The sequence below is a fragment of the Melopsittacus undulatus genome, chromosome 10, assembly GCF_012275295.1.
Source record: "Melopsittacus undulatus isolate bMelUnd1 chromosome 10, bMelUnd1.mat.Z, whole genome shotgun sequence".
Taxonomy (NCBI): domain Eukaryota; kingdom Metazoa; phylum Chordata; class Aves; order Psittaciformes; family Psittaculidae; genus Melopsittacus; species Melopsittacus undulatus.
The window spans coordinates 25209592-25225745 of record NC_047536.1 but is presented as its reverse complement, the minus strand read 5'-3'; the positions used below and the strand labels follow the sequence as shown (position 1 = coordinate 25225745).

The 16154-nt window shown below is 42.5% G+C and overlaps 1 protein-coding gene across 1 annotated transcript; it reads left to right on the top strand.

The window, feature by feature from the left end:
- Positions 1–152: 152 nt before the first annotated feature.
- NPEPL1 (aminopeptidase like 1) lies at positions 153–15239 on the top strand. The gene is made up of 12 exons (XM_034067092.1): positions 153–389; positions 1372–1557; positions 2707–2877; positions 5530–5619; positions 6310–6391; positions 6579–6721; positions 7281–7358; positions 10635–10735; positions 11354–11477; positions 12580–12756; positions 13421–13531; positions 14331–15239. The coding sequence occupies exons 1-12, from the start codon at positions 240–242 to the stop codon at positions 14487–14489; spliced, it is 1572 nt and encodes a 523-aa protein (XP_033922983.1). The 5' UTR covers positions 153–239; the 3' UTR covers positions 14490–15239.
- Positions 15240–16154: the final 915 nt, after the last annotated feature.

The following is a 16154-nucleotide window of genomic DNA, read 5'->3' as shown; positions in this document are numbered from 1 at the left end:
CTTCCGCAGGGGACCCACTGCTCCGCACTTCCGCGGCGCCGCGCCCGCTCCCTCCGCCTCATCCGGGTCCCGCGCCCCGCCCGCCCCGGCTCGCTGCCCGCCTGCGGTGCCCGGCGCTGCCGCCGGGGGCCGCCCTCGCCGCTGTGGTGCCCGCCCCGCGGAGCCGGCGCCGGGCGCTGGGGCGGAGCTGCGCGGTCGGGCCGCGCCGAACCGGGTCGGGTCGGTCCGGGGGCAGAAAGATGGCGAACGTGCAGCTGGAGTTCCAGGCCAGTGCGGGCGAGGCGGACCCGCAGAGCCGCCCGCTGCTCGTCCTGGGTCAGCTCCACAACCTGCACCGCCTGCCCTGGGCCCAGCTGCGGGGCAAGCTGCAGCCGCGGGTCACCGAGGAGGTGAGGCCGGGCCCAGCGGGAGCGCGGTGGCCCCGTCCCCGCCTTCACCCCCTTGATGCGGCGGCCCCAGCGCGGAGGGAGCGCGGCCCCCGCCCGGCACTGCCCCCAGGGTCCCTCGAGGCCGCGGCCGCGTGGTGCGGGGCAGGCGGGGGCTCTCCCGGCCTGCGGGTGCCTGCGCGGCGCTGGGCCTGCCGCGGCGAGCGGCCGGCCCTGACCCCAGAGCCCGAGGGTTTACCCCGTGAGAGCCCCTCGGAACGGCCCTTAACGGGAAAATCAAGCGGCATGAGCCGGTCCCCGCTCAGCGGGCCGGGCTTGGGAGCGGCGGCGGGCAGCGGCCGGAGCCTGTTGCGGCGGGACCCGCGCAGCCGTTCCCCAGCCGCCGGTGAGGCTCCGCGGCTCCGCTCCCTCACGAGGGGTCCGCAGTTGGCGGTTGCGGTTCTCCGGCAGCGGGAGGCCGAGCCAGCTCTGCGGGGCTGGGGGCTCAGGTGGCTGGTGGCAACATAAACGGGCTACGTCGCGGCTGCTGGGCCGCTGTGTGTGCGTCAGGTTGTTCTGCACTCCCTGGTCTCGCACAACAGTATTTAGCCTCTTTGTTAGTGTTTGTTTTTAATTAGATTACAATGTGAAGCAGTAACTGAGGACCAAGAAATCAATCACCTATTTATCACTAGTGAAACTGTCTCAACTTGAAGCTCTGAGGCAGCCTTTGCGTTAAATGGTGTGGTTTTACATTTTAGTTCCTGTGGCTTGTAAGAGACGCTTGCAAATGGAAAGTGCATTAGCGTTTTCTGGTTAATAAACAGATATGTCATATTTCCTGTTTCTTTTCACTCAAGAGGCCATTGCATTTAAAAGCTTGTCCACAATTTCTTTGTTCCAACACTTAAAATCCTGTAAAGAGTTCCAGAATACAGTGGGAATGAGATGGGAAGAAAAGTCTGATGCAATTCTTTGTCTTAAACTCCTTTTTTTATCTCCTCAGATATGGCAATCTGCTTTAAGCACTCTGAATCCAAACCCCACCGACAGCTGTCCTCTCTACCTGAATTACGCCACTGTGGCTGCTCTGCCTTCCAGGGTCAGCCGGCACAACAGTCCATCTGCAGCTCAGTTCATCACCCGCCTGGTTAGAAATTGCCTTCCAGGAGGTGTCAACAGATGTATTGTTGTAAGTGGCCGTTTGAAAATGCTTCTGGTGCAATGTCTAGTCAAGTGTTTTCTCCACTTCTTGTGATTTTAAGCTGTCTCCAAGGAGACTGGAGGTGGGCAAGATTTACAGATATAATTATACTGACATTTATAAGTGGTTTTGCACTGACACGTAAACAAGAGCTAACTATAACAGCTTATGCATGCTCAAGCAGTTGGAGGGAATTAAGGCTGGGTGTGTATGGAATGTTTTCAACTAGAAGCAGCCATGCAAAAGAAACCACCAGTGGCTTTTTTCAGTCTAGGATGTATGATGTTAGCACATGGTTTAGAAGATTGGCATAGCCTGCATGTAGGGTGCTGTGTCCATACCACCCATTTATGGTGCCCTTTTGTGTTATTCGGTGAGTTTTGAAAGTCTTAATGCAAACCAGTGTTCCAGTGTGAGTCGTCTGCAGGACAAGCTCTTGGACTGCTTTGGTCATCTTCTCTATAAGCCTGATGAGTTTGTTACTTTTTTCTATGGCTTCTCCAGATTAAGTCAGATTTTGAGGTTGTTAGAGAGGACTCTTGCAGTCAGTAACAAAATCTAATTGTGCCTTTCAATTAGAAAACTTATTTGCAAGAGTGATAACTCTACTTAGTAATTTTTCCCCTATAGTTAACTTTGAAAATATTTAGCTATAACTGCTTTCCATATGTAATTTCTGTAATGAACTTCAGGAAAATGTTCTACATGGTTAAAAGCTTTTGGGTTAATCTTAGCCACATTCTCATATAATTTCCCTCTGTTTCATTTGTTTTATGAGCACATATTGATGATTCCCAGGCTGGTTTTTGTTGTCTTGATCTGTAGGCTAATCTGTGTTAATTGCACTAGTGTAATTAAAGCAGTCCAGCTCTCTTACAAGGATGTGCTAATTCCTGCACAGCCAAGTCCAGCAGTGTAATTCCATAGGGGAAATGAGCAGAGTCAGTTTGGTGTGGTACTGGTTGTACCTCCATCCATGCAAAACATAACATATGTCTTGATTCAGATATCAGTTATTTCCCACCCACCTAATTTTTTTATTCACCTTCTTACCAGTAATATCACAGGTCCTTTTAAATGGGGTCTTCCACATCCCTGATGGTATTTGACTTGTTTGTATTCTGGCTTGTGTTTCAGATGGTCTGTGAACGGTCTGAAGTCTTCGCTTCTGCTTGTGCGTTGGCCAGGGCATTCCCATTGTTCACACATCGGTCCAGTGCATCAAGACGCACAGAGAAGAAAACTGTAACAGTAGAGTTTTTCTTGGTTGGACAAAACAATGGACCAATAGAAGTGGCAACACTTAAAGTAAGATTTTGGGTCTTTTCCATCTTTTTTTTTTATTCTATTATTCCTTGAAATATCTTTTGTTTTTTTTTTCTTTCAGTTTGTTGCATGCACAAATATGTGTCTCAGGCTGCATACAAGTAGGTTTTGTATCTAAAGTAATAAACTATCCTAGATCAAAGTTCTTTGAAATTGATCAGCTCACAGCTGATTGAACATGAATTGAACATGTTACTGCAGAAAAGGCTGAGGATGTTCCTCAAAATTTAGATTTCAGGGATGGAAAACACCAAACAAATAGCACAAAGACCATGTCTCCCTTGCCATGTTTATCATAGATGCAAATAGTGTATTTTTAACTTTTAATGTTACATTGCTTTTAGTGTGTGGGCTTCTCACTTTCTTTTACCCAGGCAAAATTTGTCTGTAGCTGTAAAGGTGAATATCACAGTGAAGTCACCAAAACTTGCTTATTATGGAAGCACATATGGCCTCTGCTATTTTTATCTGATATAACTCTGGATGAGTTTTTCTAGCAAAAAAAACAAGGCCCTAAGAAATCGTATAGCTGAGCGATGAGCCATACATAACAGTGAAATAATTTAAGTCACCTTTCAGTAGCTGATAATCAAAGACTGTTTCCCTTGCACCCGACTATTACAAAGAGGAAACTCTACATCCAGTAACTTCTAGTGTGCTAAGTCATAACTCTCCAAGATCCTGACTTAAAAGCTATTCCAAGGTTTGCATATAAGCTGTTGGGCAACCTCCTGTTCAGTGCTCCAGGTTCTGTGTTTCAGTAAAGATGGACATTCACTTAGCTGATCAGTTTGCAAGGTTGCACAAATTATTTACAAATTCTGGCAGTGGATTTGGCAAAGGATACAGTTTTGCTGCATCTGAAATTCACAGAATTGCAGTTTTAGGGTATTTTTTTTTCTTTCAGTATCTTTTCTTCCATACTTTGCCCTTATTCTATGAACAGATTTGGCTACAGCAAATGATGCCAGATAGTTTTCAGGAAGGTGACAGAGGTGCTATGAGTATAACTGTTGGTCACTCAATTTTTTCATACCTCAAATCAGGAAAACCATAGCTGGTGTCAAAACCAGTTCCTTTGGATAGGTGGATTCCAAACCAGTTGGGTTATTTATAACTTAAAAAACAAAGCTGAAATTATTTCTACCTCCTGTTCTTGCCCTTAATGTCAATGTCAAAACTGTTACTGGCTTCCTCCAAGATAAGTGTTCACCCTTTGAATTCAGCCAGCACCAGACAGCTAATGTACAACATGGATGAAGAAGCATGTGGTAGGATTTATTTTTTTTTTTTAGCTAAAAATCCTCTCCCTCGGCATGTTGTTGCATTTTGCACCTACTGCATTGTCCAGGATATTTTACGATGAGGACTAGCAGGATTATCATAGTTTTATAAGGTACTTATAAAGGCTGTCATTATCCGTGTTCTCTTGAGTACCCTGGAAGCCGAACCGATGCACAGCTTATTTCTGTAAGTCATATTGTTTCCCTCAGACTTGGCTTTTGGGTAAGCATGTAGGTAACCTCCATTTACCTGCATGGCCCTAATGGTGAATCACTCTTTCCCAAAGCTAACTTGCCTCTCAAGGAGGCCCTTATGCCTTTAGGGGAAGTAAAGCAATCAAAAGTAATTGTAGGCAATCAGGCACCATTCCAAAGCAATCCAGTGTTTGAGTCTGCTGGGAGACAGCCTATATGGAGTTCTTAGGCCAGTCTGGCCAAGCCAAACTTCAAATACCTCAGTACAAATGACTACCCAACATATGAGATTCCTTCAAAAGCTGTCTTGACTCTCCCATCAGCTGTGTGTGGTCTTCAGTATAGTGTGGCTACTGGAAAGCTTGAACAAGATTTCCTACCACCTGGTCTTATTTCAAGTGATTGATTCACAGGAGTTAAAAGTTGAAGCTTAGTGCCTGGTGCTCTCATTGTCCTTTTTGCTAGGAGGTTCCTTCTTTAAGGACATGGCCGCTTCCTGTTCACTGTCAACTCTTACCATTCTGTCCACTCTTGCCTAGATAGGTTTTTACTCAGTCCAGGTGGGGGTCAGTTCATTTTGCCTCAGGAATGAGGAAATAGGTGAGATGCACGCATGTTTTACACAAATATAAAATATTCCACATCCCCCAAGGGTCTGCCATGTACAGTGTCTTATGGCAGTAATCTTTATTGCACTCAGCCGCTCTGCCTGCTGTGAGTAAACTGCTGTTTCCCATGTTGTAGATTACATAATCTCTGCAGGTGTCCATCCTTAGCAGCCTACAATATCATTGTGACTTCCTGAATTGTCTTCCTCTTTCTTTTCTCCACCTCACATTGCCTTCTTGATCTCCCTTTGATAGTGGAGAATGCTGCTAATTTTGCAATATCATTTCACTGAGGGAAAGAATACAGTTGCTTAGAAATTACAACACAGAGAAATACAGTTTAATCTTAACACATACAAAAAATAATGGTTAGCATGGTTGACATTATTTAATACCATACAGCTGCCTATGATTGGTTGCAGTTAAGCATTAATGTGATCCAGAGGAGCCACACATCTGGTGTACACTGCATAAGACTAAATGCAAAGCTATGTAGAAAACCAGCCAAACCAAGGCTAGTTCTCACGTGTCTTCACTTATTTTCATAGTGTCTGGCAAGTGCTACAGAAGGAGTCAGGCTGGCTGCTCGAATTGTGGACACCCCATGCAATGAGATGAACACCGATAACTTTCTGGAGGTACGTAATAACACCTGATGAGTAAGAGTTGCTAATTGTAAGTCTAGACTGCACTAATCAAGAATTAGTGTTGTTATCTCTTAGCAAAACCTGTATGTCAGCAGTGGGAAGCACATCAAAGAACCTATCCAAGGATTCAGAGGCTGTTTCTTTGGCCTTTAATATTTCGTAGAACTTTGCTAACTTGGAAGGAGGCTGAGTGTACGCTTGGGTTAAGGCACTAGGAGTCAGAAGACATGAGTTCTTTATTCAGTCATGACACTGGCTTCTTTGCCAGTGCTAGCATTGTCTTAAGCCATTGTCTAATTGATGGCAATTAGAGTTTCCGAAGTTATAGGACAAAAGTTGACATGTTTCCACATGAATTTTATCATGAAGATCTGGAAAATATTCTTATCCTATGGCATCATGATCCAATAGAGTGAACAGCTGGCCTTCACCTCTAAAGATTTCTTTCACTGGCGGAGCTTAAAGGTCAAATTTCTGTTTCATGCCATAGAAAATGAAGGATGTCTCAGTGGAATTAGGCAATTGAAAAGCCAGCACCACTCCCAGAATTGTGAATGTATGTATGTGTATGCATGCAAAAATCATACAAAACCCTTAAGTGGGTACCTATATGTATGGAAAGACACAAATGTGTCCTTCATATAAGTGACTGACAATATCCTTTTTCTTTTATTGATTAAGGAAATCAAAAAAGTTGGCAAGGATCTTGGGATTACTCCTACCGTTATTCGAGATGAGGAGCTGAAAGAAAGAGGCTTTGGAGGTATATCTTGTTGAAAATTCAGCTTTGTTTCCTAGCAGTTAATTACGTGTTTTGCCATCTCCATTATAATGTTTTATTTGTACATTTCTGAAACAGTTTTATTGGCCATAGTATTCCAAGAAAATAGGCACAGATTGCTCCCTGCAGTTTTAATTCCCCACAAGTGGTTTAATTCCATGTTTTCCAGGTATCTACGGAGTTGGCAAGGCAGCTCTGCATCCTCCAGCCCTGGCAGTTCTCAGTCACACTCCAGATGGTGCTACACAGACCATTGCATGGGTGGGCAAAGGTATTGTGTATGACACTGGAGGACTCAGCATTAAGGGAAAGGTACATAAACACTTGTTCTTCTGTTGTCTTTGCTTATGGTGTTGTTTTCTGATGGGAATGATTCAGCTGATGTATGTAGGAAACCAAAGCATGTTTATTTGGGTAAAAACTTTTATCTACTTTCATCCATATGGACACAAACTATTGGGGAGAAGACCAAATAGGATTCAAGGAACACTTGTAGAGCAGTTAAATAATTACCTGGTATTTTGCTCTTGTAAGTATTGCCCACTGCTAGAAGAAAGCTAGAAACAAAGATTTTTTTAATTCCTGATTTTGGACATGGATCCAAAACCCATTTGAGTTGGCCTCAGGGTGAACGTTGTAAACAACCTTTTTCTTTTCTAACAAATTAGCAGCAGAGGTTTAGTATTTTCCAGTTCTATGGCAAAAGCCAACAATAAGCAGATGCACATGTTGTGTGTTTCTGCTACAGCTTAGCAATGTCAAAACCAGAGGTACAGAAGCATCAGAAACGTGATAGTTTTTAGCAGGCATTGCTGTGAAATTCTCTTTTAAAGAATAAAAGAAATACAAACCTGTGGCTGTCTTTAAACAGACTACGATGCCTGGAATGAAACGAGACTGTGGTGGAGCAGCTGCTATTTTGGGTGCCTTCAAAGCCACTGTAAAGCAAGTAAGTAAAATGTGTTAATTGATATCATGTTATCCCAGCATTGCCAGGGAGCAGTCTGGCTTTTGGATATATTCCTGGATATGGAGGCCGGTCTAATCCTGGAGTTCTGGCCTGCCACTGCTATTAGTGATCTTGAGCCCCTCTTTCAGGAAAATACTTTAGATCTTTACTGGGATCTTGAGAATTGTGAGAAATTCCTTGAGTGCAATTTATTTTTTTTTAGGAGTCTTTCTTAAATGTCAGGGTTTCTGGTTCTGCAACTTCAGTGGTTTCTGGTTCCTTGAGTCAGATTTATACTTGACTTATCCAGTGCTGATTTTGTTTAAACTGTGGGATTTGGGGTAGCTGTCATCACCTTTGCAAAGAAAGGGATGAGTGACTCTGGGATATAAAGTCTGTCCATATTCCAAATCCTGTGCCAGTTCTAATATTAACCCTGCTGGGGAAGTGGCAGCTCTTGGGGAGCTGCTTGTTGGTTTGCTCCTGTGGTCAGAAAGTAGTATGGGAGCTGAGAAGAGGCCAGGTATTGAAATATGAAGAATTTAAAAAAAAGCATGTTGTGCTTTAACAGTATGAGCTGGGGAAAAGAAGTGGCTGCTGCCAATAAAACTCTGCCCTCTCCACAAATCCGGTGACTGAATCCTGCTGACAGAGCAGCTGTTGCCTCCAAGGAGTATCCAAAGTTCAAAGAACATTTACTGCTGCAGATTAATGCATAGATCTGATGGAAGCTTTGTCCAGGGGATGGTCAGTGCCAAATTCCCATTTCTCAACAGTTTAGCTCTGTGCCTTGGCCCTAGCAGCATGTTTGATGTGGAAAGGTTGTAAACTTCAGTTATCTGCAGAGACTTCAAATTGAAAACAGATTTGTGAGCTGCATCTTAGGCAAAATTGTTTTCCATAACCTCGTCCTTCAGAAAGTTAGGTCTTGTGTCTGCAAGGGACAGGAGCTAGAACTTGGGCAGTGCTTGGGAGGGTCTGGGAAAGCCATGGATGTGGTACGTTCTTTCAGTGATTCATTTGTTTCCAGAGTAGTTTTGTGTGTGATTATCTGCACTGAGAGAAGTTGCATTCACAATCAGTAAGTGAGAAAGTAAGTGATCTGTCATTTCATATGCCATTGCTGGAACAATGAACAAACTGGCACTGATATGTTTGGACAAATTGAGCCTGAGCATGACAGACTGTCACACCTCACAAGAAATCTGCTCCTTTATATGTAAAAACAGAAGAATTCTGTCACTGCTTTATTTTACAACCCCGGGTAAGAAGACCTGTAAGTGAAATCCAGGCAGAAAATGTATTTAGATGAGCAGTGGCAAGAATTTGTCAATGTTACTGGTTCAAGACTTTTTGTTTTAATGCTCTTAATAGTATAAAACTAGAAGAGTTTTATATTGGCTGTGCTTTGTCACAGAGACTGAAGCTGGAAACGTGGGATAGAAAGCTTAGGGGGAAGAGGGGTAGAGGTTATTAACCAGCTTCAGAAAGCAGCTGCCTAAATGCTGTTCAAGTTTTAAAACATGATTTAAAAAGGCTTTGGACAGTAAAATGAAGCAAGTGATTTTTTCCTAGAAAGATGCATTTTATCCATTGTGAACTTTCCAACACAAGGGAGAAGAGAAAAACATTCAGTTAGAGTTTTCAATATCCTTCTTGAGCCTCATGTTAAGACAGTGAATTCTGCTTTTGAAAAATTATGGACAGAAGGGATTCAGGACAGGGCAGCTCATACTGGAAGCGGGTTTTCATTTTTTTGACAGTAGATTAACCACTTGGAGGAGGAAAACTTGGTGCAGTCCAGTGAGAGATTGTGAACAGAGTAAGGTTTTTGCTGCATAGACTGTTTTGGAAGAGCAAAAGGTCATAGATGAAGGTTATCTCATCAACAGTGCTGTTTGCCCACGGGCTTCTAGAAGTTGTCTGTTATTTTGAATGGTTTTGATTGATGCATTTACCCTTTAGACTTCACAACATGAGCTGATTCAGCAAGTCCAGGTTTCTTCATCTATGGACTTCTATCAAGAGATTAACAGTAAAACTGACCCTGATTTCCCTAGGAATTTGATGGTTTTAAGGCTCAGTATCCCAGTTTTAGCCAGGCTTTATATGGAAAGAGAAAGGATAGATCTGGTAGCTTGTATCTGACCTGTGGTGCATGTTGGATGCTGAAGGGCAGTGAACTGTGTGCAGGTGGGAGATCCACTGAGACATGTTGTTTCCACCACATTCCAGAATTGCCATGATCAAAATTACTTTCCAAGAAAATTCTCAGCAATGGAATCTGTTCACCTGGGGTTGTTTTTTTTAGGGAAAGTATACATTACACAAATGGCTGCATATTAGCATCTATTATTTCCATAAGTTTCCACTATTACTGTAGGTGCTTCCCCAGCATGGCAGAAATTATGGCAAGGAGCTCAGTTTCTCAAATGGCCCCAGTTGTATATTTGTTGTTATTGGACACTAAATAAAAACAATGGAAAAATCAGAGTTTGGAAATTAACCCCAAGCATCCTCACTGGCTGTGTAATGTCCTCTCACGAACCTTTTAATTGTCACATTAAAAGCATCTGTTGCTGGATCTTTCCTTTCTGGCTGTGAAAGTTGGAGTTACACAGTGTGGATGTGTTGTTTGTGATCTCTGTTGTGAGTCAGTGTTAGAGTTGTGTTAAAATCAGGTGATTGAAGCATTGCATCACTGGAGATGCATTCTGCTGATTTTCACACCAGGGGTACTGTTACTTCAGTAATTTAGGGTTTGGTTTTGGTGAGCTTGGCAGTTTCCTGGTGAGCTCAGGGAAAGATCTTACTGGAGCTGGCTGTAAAGAGCTGAACATGCTCTTCCCAGGGAATCAGGTTTAACTAAACAACTCCCTCCAGTTGCACCTGCACATTTCATATGTTTTCAGATGTTTTCATATGTTTCAGATGTTTTAATTTGGATACCTTGCCACCAAGAGAAGGTTCTACTGATCACTGCTTAATTAACAAGTGCTTTTCTAGGTCACTGCCCCATTTGTCTGTCACATGCATATAGGCATTTATTCACTCTTCAGCGAGAACTCTAAAACCAGTATTAGATGTTACCTCCTCACTTTCTTTCTATAGCTCATGGCCTCAGCTTCAAGATAGAAGATGTTCCTCATAGATTTCCCAATCACACATGTAATTAGTGGCATTGCTGTCAAAAAGTCATGATCCCTCGTTGATTTCAGTCCAAATAAATTAGCTTGATGTGAATCAAAAGCTCTTTCTTTCCTATGGTTGTTACAGGGTTTTAAAGACAATCTTCATGCTGTTTTTTGTTTGGCTGAGAATGCAGTCGGACCACGTGCAACAAGACCTGATGACATTCATGTTCTTTACTCTGGAAAGTAAGATTATATCTACCCTTTTCATAGAAACATTGAGAGTAAATGCCAGCTTTTGGTTCTGTTTTTCTGAGTGCCATGCAGATTGTGAGCCTGTCCCTCATCTGCTTCCCTGAATAGTGATAATAGTGATAATAGCCATAGTAGTGAGTTAATGCAAGTGTGCTTAGAGTTTTCTGTTGGGTATGTAAATACATATCAAAACGCATGTTATGAGCTGAAGTTTTCTTAAAGCACTCAGGTTTAGGTGTTTTTCTCTGTCCCCATCTGTATTCTATATGGTCACAGAGGCAGGCTGCCACTGTCTCTCTTCTTGCTTTAAGCAGAGTATACCTCTTTGTGTGGCAATAATTTGTAAAATCCCGGCTCAACATGGTAGGTGTTATACAGGCCTAATAAATAAGACCCAACCATGAGGACAGTGCTATTAGAACAATTTTCCATGTGTGCTCTGTCTGGATGCTTGCAGCTGGGGAATAAGGAGCCATCCAGAATTGTGGAGCCAAATAGGAAAGCACATTAAGTTTGAGTCTTCTTTTTCATCCAGTATTCTAGTCCAGACAGATGACTTAACTTCCAGCCTGAAGCACTGTTGTATTAAATGTCCTCTCTTCTTCCTAGAACTGTGGAAATCAATAACACTGATGCAGAAGGTAGACTGATACTGGCTGATGGAGTGGCTTACGCATGCAAAGATCTTGGAGCTGATATAATTCTTGATATGGCCACTCTTACTGGAGCTCAGGTACTGATACAGAACTGCTCGCAGACAGGGTGCATCCTTCTGCTGTCTGTACATTATACGCTGCTTTGCCTCTGTCCTGCTAGTCTCTGGGGGAAAGTAGGTGTTGTGAACTGTTGTGCTTGATGGTGGGTTCCCAAAATTGTGCAAGGGAAAGTTGCCAGCAGCAACCCTAGGAAACTAATCCTCTGTGCATGTGACATAGGCCATGAGTGTGTGACATTTATAACTGCATTACTCAAGCAGGAGGTTTTTTGTTCTTTATGCATTTTTTTTGCTTTTGCATACTTAAAGTTGTATTTTCCTGATGACACTGGCAGCTGATGTAAGCGATCCAGTGCTCAATGTTTGCAAGTCAGTAGCTTTATAATCAGCAGAACTGATTTGATGATTGTCATCAGGAATTTTCTTGTCCATAAAATGGCTTCTGTTGTAAGTCATACACAGAATGATGTAAGTGTACAAAATTAATGCTGCTGTTGTTTAAAATCTATTCCTGTTTTATAGGTTGTGTTGATGAGCAGTGATTCTTGTAGTTTAATTTTCTAGAAAATAAATTTATCATCATATCAGGAAGAGAAATGGTGGCAAATTTTAGAAGCATGGATGTTGCCTTCATTGATGTAAATATCAATCCTTTGAGAATCTCTCATCATTATCCTGCTGGAACACTGGTGTGATGGTGGTGCCTGTGTTTTGTATCTTTGGAAGGAAGCAATTTTTCCAAGGAGTGAGGATGTTAAATTCAAACTGTTCTTGTGATTGACACATATTGCTGGGGTATCCTCTGTAAAGTGATAGAGTTTGCTTGCTCAGTAACTGTAAAGAAACATTTCTGTGGGACAGTGTTTTGAATAGGTCAAACAAATTGTCGTGAACCCAGGACACAAATCCAGACTGTTTCCCTGCAGAATGGATTTACAGAGATGTTAAAAGAGTCAGAGTAACTACAATGTCTTTGTCCACATTTGTAATGCTAACTTCTTGTGGAATAGTTTTGAGACATTTATTTCTTGGCTGTTAGTGCTGAGAGAGAGCAGTACAGTTTTACTGTACCTAGCACAGTTAAGGTGAATCCTTCCTGATTATTTTCTTATTTCACTAGGGAATTGCTACAGGAAAGTATCATGCTGCTGTCCTTACCAATAATGAAGAGTGGGAGAAGGCTTGTGTTAAGGCTGGCAGAAACTGTGGAGACTTGGTCCATCCTCTTGTGTATTGCCCTGAGCTCCACTTCAGCGAATTTACCTCTGCTGTAGCTGATATGAAAAACTCGGTGGCAGTAAGATTTATTTTCTTTTAAATTTCATTTACTATGTAAAAATTTGTGTTTCTAGATAATGTGCTGACCTGTCAGTAACTAGCTGACAGCTTTCCATATGGGATGTATTCACAGAAATGGGCCATGTAATTATGGTCTTTAGGGTCATTTACCTGGGGTTTTGCAAGCTGTATGTTACTACACTGATACTTAGTGTCAAATTTAAACAAGGTGGCTTGTTTAATCTTTAGGTCTTCAAGCATGGCCCTAAGATGAATGCTAAATTCCTGAATGGAGGTGGTTTAACAAATAAAGACTGGTATTCCTCAGATCATGTATAATCAGCAGTGGCTGTAACTGGGAATGCAGAAACCAGGAAATTGAGGACAGGGGGCTTGGGAATTGCTGCAAATGCTTTTGCTGCACTTGTGAGTTAAGTTTCAAAAACACTGCAGAACGGAGCTTTGCAAAATAGCTATTATTGAATAGGGCCAGGCTGCTACAAGGGATTAAGTCAAATGATGTACATCATTGTTGGTTTGCAAGACTGTGTTTTAGGGCCATTCATTAAGGTTTGAACTAGATCTGCACAACTGTCTTTTCTATAAGATGGAATAGGCAAGAATAAAAAACATTGACATTTCCTTTTCTTGCAAGACCAACTGTATTCTTATTATTTCTGCAGGACCGAGACAATACTCCAAGCTCCTGTGCTGGGCTCTTCATTGCTTCTCACATTGGCTTTGACTGGCCTGGGGTCTGGGTCCATATAGACATTGCTGCCCCTGTTCATGCAGTGAGTATGTTCCTGTGACTTCTGATCCTTTCCTTAGCAGGCAAACTAGGTAAAGGAAACTGCATGGGCCTGCTGATACTCTGAATTCTGTGCCATCAAATTCAAAGAGAATTGGGTGAAGAGTTCTTTTGAAAAGTGTTGACCCTTCATCTGGATTGGGAATTTCTTTGTTTTGGTTCCCTTATCTGTTCCTGTTTTTCATTTTGATTTGAAAATATTCTAATGGTTGCTTTGATCAGCAACATCGTTGTCATTGTAAACTTCAACAACTTGACTGCTTTCTGCCTGTGGCAATGATCCTACCCTTCCATTTACACCCACATTGTTTTGTTAAGATGATTGACCAGAGCTGATCATCCTGCCTGCTGACCTGCAGCAGAGAAAATGTTTGTTTCCTCTTGGGGGTTTCCCCTCCTCCCTTTGATGGAACTTGTGTGTATTATTTTTTCCTAAAAGCCAAGCCAATTGACTCCCCCCTTACTTAGCTCCTGCTGCAAATCTGTGCTTCTGCTGGAGTGAGCATTCCCAGCCCTGAGCAGTGCTACCATAAATCTGCCCTCAAGTCAGTGGGAGCTCTATTCTCACGTGACTCAACCAAGATGTTGATTGAATCTAAGCAGGACAGACTCCAGTAGCAGTAAGGATGCAGAAGCAGAAGCTGAGCAAGCCTGCCAGAGACCCTGAGTACTGTCTATGGCCATGTACCATCACTGCTCTTATTGAGGGAGAGGTAACTAAAACTAGACTCAGATTCTACAATCTGAAGTGTGAATTGTTTGGGTTTGCTTTTTATTTCTAGGGTGAACGAGCTACTGGCTATGGCGTGGCTTTGTTGCTGTCCCTGTTTGGAGGGGCATCTGAAGACCCTTTGCTGAACATGGTGTCCCCTCTTGGGTGCAATGGAGAATCTCACACTGAAGATATGGAGAGGGATTCCAAACGGCGGCGCCTGGTTTAATGCGCCCCAGCCCTAAGTGATGGGGTGCGTGGGTTACCTCACTTTGCACTGATTCATTCTCAAGCAATGAAAATGTCACACATCAGAAATTGCCATGTCTTTTTTTTTTTTACTGTTATGATAAGATTTATTACTTGTTTCTGATAAAAACAGCCTGATTACTTGTGTTTTTTTAAATTATTGGTGCGCACAGTTGCTGAACAGTACGAGTGGTGCAGAGTCCAGGCTCAACTAACTGTGTCAGGAAAAGGATACATTCTCTGAGCTCCTCACAAAATCTAACTAAGTGCATTAATGCATGAGAAGCTCTTGCTAGTCTGAAAAAGCAATTGCAGCTATTGCTTAAGAAGCCTTCTGAATTACTTATTAAATGTGAGGTTTTATCAGATGTTTCTGCAGGCCTCACTCCATCTCAGAACACAGGACAAGGAGAAAAATTTCTGTAGACTTGGCTTATTCAGTGACAATTTAGCTTAGCAGCAAAAGAGATGTAATGAGAAAGACCTATGGAAAATACGGTGCTGTTTCCGCATGTTTAATGTTTTTCTGACCAGTAAAATTGGCGAGAGTGGTCCAGAACATATCTCTACGTATATCTTTCACATACAAATTGCAGGATGTATTCATGTTAAATGAGGAAAACAGTAGAGGGACTGTGATTGAGTAAAATCGGTTTACAAAGCAGAGTGGTGTCTTGCCACTTAATAAATTTATTATTATTATTATTATTAAAGCAGCTGACATATCCCATGTGGTGTTTCATGGTGTTATTTACACTTCTGAGAACACTGAGTGCTCCAAAAGTTTGTGTGTGACATCATTACTCTGTTCCAGTTCCTTTTCTCAGCACTCATACACGTGAAAACAGACCTAATAGAGTCACAGCCTATACCATATGGTTCAGGAGGTCCTGAAGAACTTGCACTGATTTACTTCATTTGTTTGATTCAGCTGTAATCAGGGGTGCATAGTATTCATTCCCATATAAGCCAGTCACAGAGAGCTTACAAGCACTAGTTTTTCTTGGATACCCATGGGAAATTACTTGCCCCAGTTTATGTAATGTCAGTGGCAGAGTTGGGAACAGAGTGACCAGGCTTTAATCAGTGCTGGTCCCTGCCCAGCGGTCCAAGCGTCAGCCTTTGGAAACATTTCTTGGCTCAACCAGTGTTGATGGTGAAAAATCCCACCCAGCACACCCTCTTGGCTGCTCTGCAGATAAAGTCAAGCTGAGCTGTGATGGATTACACCTTTTCCTGTTTCAGAAGTGATCTCTGGAGAGATCTGGTGCTAGGTTTTAGATGGAGTTCCAACAATGAGGTTTAGGCATGAGTCTTTTTGGCTAAAGACTTCATGGAAAGCTTAATGCAGGAGGGAGAAGAGACATTTTTCATTCTGGTTTGTGGTGATACTTGATTCTTAGAATGTGGTGGTTTTTAAGAGAAGAAGAAAACCAGAACCTCATTATTTTCTATATTGGCTTCTCCTTTGCTGGTCTGGTTCCCTGGTCCACTGATCATAGTTTTAAGAGATTTATATATAAATGAGTTCTGCCTTTGGTCATTTGAGACACTCCGTGTAAAGCACTATCTGGTACCAAAAACTGTTAGGTGTGTTGGTGAAGAGTTATTTTCAATACAGGCTCAGTCTGACCACTGAAGCTAA